This window comes from Cinclus cinclus, chromosome 21, assembly GCF_963662255.1.
Source record: "Cinclus cinclus chromosome 21, bCinCin1.1, whole genome shotgun sequence".
Lineage (NCBI taxonomy): Eukaryota > Metazoa > Chordata > Aves > Passeriformes > Cinclidae > Cinclus > Cinclus cinclus.
The window spans coordinates 9,563,816-9,569,784 of record NC_085066.1 but is presented as its reverse complement, the minus strand read 5'-3'; the positions used below and the strand labels follow the sequence as shown (position 1 = coordinate 9,569,784).

Sequence of the window (5,969 nt, the reverse complement as noted above, 5' to 3'; positions counted from 1 at the left end):
GGCCGCCGCCATATTTGTTGAGCGGCGCCGCGCAAAGCACGCCGGGACCCGCCTCCGGCGGGGAGGGCGTGTGCCAGCGCGGGGCATGCTGGGAGTTGTAGTTCTGCCAGCGTGAGGGCAGGAGGTGTGACGGGAACGTGTGGGATGTCCGTCCCTGGAAGGCTTCCGGGACACACTGGATGAGGGCTTGGAACAGCCTGGGATGGTGGAAAGTGTCCCTGCTTATGGCACAGGGTGGAACGGGATGAGATTTAATTTTCCCACTTTCCAAGTCCCTCATCGGCAATGTGATAATTGACAAAAGATTCGTGTTAATCATAAAAGTATTGGGGTTTGTATGAACCAGAATACTAAGGTCTGAAGTGAAGCATGGACACTAGATAGAGGAAAATGCATGATTAAATAATTCTGTTTTAAATACACCTGTTATGAATATTGTATTTTCTAAATAAGTTGTATCTCTACCAGTTTGCAAAATCAGACTTTCCGATAGTCCAATAGATTTTGCAAAATCAGACTTCCTGCGTTTGTTTGATCAATGCTGCCTACCTATAAAGACCAGACTTCCCGATATTTACTGGTTTTTATCTACCCAGACCACATGTTTATCTATGAGACTGACTATCGCCCAAATGCTTTATGGATGTTTATTTGACCACCACTGCTTACCTGGCAAAATTATGACAACAAAAACCAAAAATTACTGATTACAATGAGAGACCATACTATAAGAAGAAGCTGCAAACCAAGGTTCAATAGAGCGTGGAGTGGGCGGTGACCCCTCACATTTCCCAGTGCTGCTTGCTCTGTCTATATCAAATAAAACAATCTAAATTTTGCTGAATATCAAGACTTTGTTTCTCATTTATAACAGCAATATTGCCTATTCTCAATTTGAAGAGCTGGCGAGTTCCTCAGTGACAATGAAAGAGCTTTTAAGTCATGGATCCATCTGGCTGAGGGGATTGAATCTATCTTTGAATATCCCATGCCTGTCATGCCCAACATGGTTTTCATTGGAGGCATCCACTGTGGAGAGAAGAAGCCGGCTGGCTTCTGGCTGGGAGAAGCAGTGGCAGTCACACACCAGCATGATCCAAATGAGGTATTTGATAGGCATGTATCTTATCGCTCTCTCAGAGGGAGACTATTTACAAGAGCCTGAAGTGATGGCACAAGGGGAATTGATTTGAGGTGTCAGAGAAAAGTATCATAGGGCATATTGGGAAGAATTTCTACCCTGTGAGGATGGCAAAGCCCTGACACAGTTTTCCCAGAGAAGCTGTGGCTGCCCAACCCTCAAAGTGTCCAAGGCCAAGTTGGATTTATTGGCTGGATCCTGGAGCACCCTGGTATAGTGAAAGGTATCCCTGCCCATGGCATGCCCATGCCCATGCCCATGCCCATGGTGGAACGGGATGAGCTTTAGGGTCCCTTCCAACACAAACCATCCTGGAAATCTATAAAGATCAGCTCCCACTTCCAAATAAAGAGTTGTTTTGTGTCGTAAATTTATTACCTAATTTTGGGATCGCCTGCGAAGAGTTAATTAAAGGATTTTGGGACCTCTTGTTATAGTTTTATTTGAGGTGTTTGCGGACCACCTTTCATGGATTTATTAGAGGGGTTTGGAGATCTCTTTTCATGGTTTTAGAAGAGGAATTTTGGGATATCCAGTCATGGAATTATTCCAGCCTTGGCCGGTGTTTTGTAGCTCCCCTAATAATTCCGTCCTCAGCCTTCCAGCCTGCACCTGACAGAACCATCAAGCTTGGAAAAGACTTCCAGGATCGCTCAGTCCCAGCCTCACACCAGCACTGCCATCATCACCCCTAAACCACATCCCCAAGTGCCACATCCAGGCTCCTCCTGGACGCTGCCAGAGACGGTGACTCCACCACCTCCCTGGGCAAATTAGTCCAGTGCTTAACCATTCTTCCAGAGAATTATTTTTTTTTCCTCTAATACGCACTCTGAACCTCCCCTGGTGCAACTTTGAGGCCATTTCCTCTCATCCTTTCCCTTGAGACACAGCAGAACAACCCGATCCCACCCCACGTCCTGTCAGGGAGCGACAAGGGCCCTCCTGAGCCTCCTTTTATCCATGAACACCCCCAGGGCCCTCAGCTCTGGAGATTTTTTAACCCCTGCCCCAGCTCCATACAGGCCTGCTACCAAATTTGTGACTTCCCACCCAAATGTGCCCTTGCCACTGCCCCTTTGCTCACACGCGAGCAGGGAGCAACTTTGATCTTGCCCTGACTTGAACCCAGCAAATTCCAGAATTCCTGGGTAGGATAACCTGGGATAAGCAGGCCAACCAAGGGAGCCTTTGACGAGTTCACAAACACTGAGGTACTGATTAACTTCACCTGTCCCGGGATTGCATTTACACCCACTCCTCACGCTGAAGGTTTGGATGGAAAATTCATCCTGCAGCAGGAGGGAGGGGAGGGCAGGACCTTTCCCTGCCAGACCTCTCCTTATCCCACTTCAGCAAACAGCTGGGGAGCCATCACAGAATACATACATTAACCTTTTTTGTGTGAGAAAATGCTGTTTGCTAAACTGGTCTGCTTCCCAATGCCCACTTCCAAGTGTGCTTTATAAAAATCTGAACATATTTAGTAGTTTTTTTCTCTATTTTTTATGGTCTTCCTTTGCAGTTTATAATACAAGATTTAGAGAGGGTTTTAGTCTCTTTCACCTCAGAGCTTCTCCCCCCTACTCTGATGCTCTAAAACTCTGTTTTCTGAAAAGCCATCCTGACATAAAACTGCTCTCTGTCACCTACCCAGTAAAAATAATTAATGTCATTAGTAAAACTGGAAAAATAAATTAGGCTGATCTGTGGAAAACAATATGCAGTGCATTTTACGGCATTGACCGTGGCTTGAAGGGAGATCAGAGAAGTTGTGTGCTGACAGACGAAGGCTGCATGGCTCTGAATATACTGGGGTGCATTATTTTTAATTTTGGCACCCATGGCAATGCTGTGAGCCGGGGGAAATCACATCTGGGCTGAAGCTGAGTCAGGTCTGAAACCTGAGGCTCCAGTGGTTGCTAGAACACATTTAGTGCTGGTCTGATTCCTGGTGGGCAGGAGTTTTCAGCAACCTGAGTGCCACTTCCCACGCAAGGAGACAACTCTGTAAGGTGAGAACTTGAACTACGCAGAGAATGGTCAGCCTCTCTCTCTCACCTCTTTATGGTGTCCTTGGAACTCAGGAGATTCCTGCAAGCTAAGAAGAGTTGTGAGCCTTGTCCTGAGGGTCTCCTGTTCCATCCTGGCAGGAATTACCTGAGGATCTGTGTCTCCAACATGGAGAGGCTACTTTAATTTGTTACTGTGGGGTTGGCAGCTGTTCACACCAAGGTTGCCTCCCTGAGTCCTGGCCAAGGTGTAAAACAAGACAAAACAAAGATGAGAAGTCCTGAGGGAGCCCAGCAGACGATTGACGAGCTAATGCAACAGTGAGGAATTCCAGGGACTCAGCTGTAGACGGGTCACCAAACTTGGTTTCACAAGAAAGGAGGGAAAAGGCAAAATAAACCACCCACAATCTAAAACTGAGAATCATTAACTACAGTACCACTACATAGCACAATGCAACAAATCCACCCATCAATTGCTTTCCAAAGCAACTTCAGGCTACAACCTGCAGGAGAAATCTCTTCCACAGCCCCTACTTTGACCACAGCAAGATGTCTTTGAGGCTTTCCTGTGCCTGGATTTCCATCCTCCTCATCCTGCCCGGCCTCTCGCATGGAGGGAAACTCCTGGTGGTGCCCATGGTGGGAAGCCACTGGCTGAGCATGCAGGAGGTGGTGGAGAAGCTGAGCCAGAGAGGACACGAGGTGGTGGTGCTGGTTCCTGAGGTGAGCTGGCAGATGGAGACAACGCAGGCCTACAAGGTGGTCACGTACCCGGTGAGGCAGACCCTGGAAGAGCTGGATAACGCCTTCCGGGAATACGTCACCATGCACCTGACACAGAAGCCTTTCCCCCTCAACGCCCTGGCGATGTACAAAGCTTCAGTGCATGTTTTCAGCACCTTCTTTGGGCAGTGCAAAGACCTGTTCCGCAGCCAGGAGACCCTGAGGTTCCTCAACCAAAGTGGCTTTGATGCCATCCTGACAGATCCATTCTTCATGTGTGGAGCCATCCTCGCCCACCATCTCTCCCTCCCCTTTGTGTTCTTCATGAGGGGATTCCCTTGCAACCTGCACTTTTCAGCCTCACAGAGCCCCAGCCCTCTGTCCTATATCCCAAGACTCTTCAGCTTCAACTCGGACCGCATGACATTTTTCCAGAGGGTGGAAAACACCCTGATTTCCCTCCTGGAGCTTGACTACTGCAACGGTCTCTTTGGACAAGCACTTGAGCTTTCCTCAGAAGTTCTGCAGAGGGATGTGTCCCTCACAGACCTCGTGAGCCCCGCTGCCATTTGGATCCTGAGGTTTGACTTTGTGTTCGAATACGTAAGGCCAGTGATGCCCAACATGGTCTTTGTTGGGGGGATCAACTGTGCTAAGGAGAAACCACTGCCTAAGGTAATGTTCCTTTGTCTTCAAATTGTACATTTCCCTATGAAAAGTCATTACGTTGTGGCAGGAAGTTTATCGCTATTGATTTTATTTTTTTTAAAAAATGCTGGTATTGGTTTAATTCAACCAGGTTTGGGCAGTTGTTTTCCACAGGCTGAAATCAAATAACCTTGATAGAGACTTCTTTGAATTAACAACAGTTTTGTAACAAACCAAACAAACAAAAAAAAGGATTTCTTCTACCAGAGGGAAATTACTGTCCTCAGTGAATGTGTATTAACCACCAACCAAATCCAGTTTTGATTTTATTTTTATGGCCTCTGACATGTATTTCATTTATTTGATCAGAAACCCAAGAGTTATCTCTTGTTTTGAACTCCAGGGTCATCAGCACCAGTCTCTTCACTTTAGTTGTCTTTTCATGAAAAACTATTTCCAAACTGGCTGTCTGTGTTAAGTTACTCCTCTTTGTGGGGCTGAAATATAAATGTTGTGTTGAAACGATAAGAAATAATCTTAAAATCATGGATTTGGAGAAAGACACTGGAATGCAGAACTCAGATAAGTTTTCAGACTTACTTCTTGACATCTGCTTTTACCAGGATTGTTCAGCAGGCTTGTTAAAGCTAATCTAGAAATCTGAATCTATTTCGATAGACAGCGTGTGATCTCTAAAATGGTAGCACTGGACATCTCTTTCCAGGCACAAAGCAGGACACAAATCCCTTTCCTAGGCAATTGCTCCCACACATCTGAATTGTGTTCACACAATATCTCTGCACAAAGTCTTTGAGCTGAAGGGGTGGGGTTTTTCTTTCTTCTTTCAGATTTCATTTATGCTCTTTGACAGGCTCATGAAAGGCCCTCTAAACCTGACAAACAAGGCAAAGAATAATGCCATTACCTAGAATATTGGGATAAAATTATATCTGAGGCATTCTATAATGTTATTGCTCACGAGAGTGGTGCTAGTTTGAGATTTAAGCGGCCAATTCTTGCTGGTTGCACAACTTAAGTCTTTACTTTTCTATCCTGAAGGTGTCAGAGCTGCAAAGAGTTTGTACCTTCGCTACAAGGGTAGAGACACCCTGCCCTCATTTTGATCCTGCCAGCTCCTGTCTTCATGCTCCTGTTAAGTGAAAATGTTCCACACCTGGGAAAGTCTTCTCTGTCCTTTCTTCAGTCTCTTTTCTTGCTACATTTTCTACAGACAGCAGAGGAATTTCTCCAGTTTCACTTTGAATACCCAGCTTAGGTCTGAACTCACCTGATTCTGTGCTAATCTAAGAACTTCAATCTTACTTTCTGTTCTCTCTTTATCGCAAATTTCTCTTGCTTTCCTGATACTGCCTCACATTTCCCACAGCTGTTGCTCTGATGGTCTGGTACAAAAAGTAGGGAGTTTGTGGAGTCCATGAGAA

At 45.9% G+C, this 5,969-nt stretch overlaps 1 protein-coding gene across 1 annotated transcript; it reads left to right on the top strand.

Annotated features, from left to right (window-relative positions):
- Window positions 1–3,705: 3,705 nt before the first annotated feature.
- On the top strand, window positions 3,706–5,456 carry LOC134052289 (UDP-glucuronosyltransferase 1-6-like). The gene is made up of 2 exons (XM_062506655.1): window positions 3,706–4,554; window positions 5,376–5,456. Exons 1-2 carry the CDS (start codon window positions 3,706–3,708, stop codon window positions 5,454–5,456), a joined length of 930 nt encoding a protein of 309 aa, XP_062362639.1.
- The last annotated feature ends 513 nt before the right edge of the window (window positions 5,457–5,969 follow it).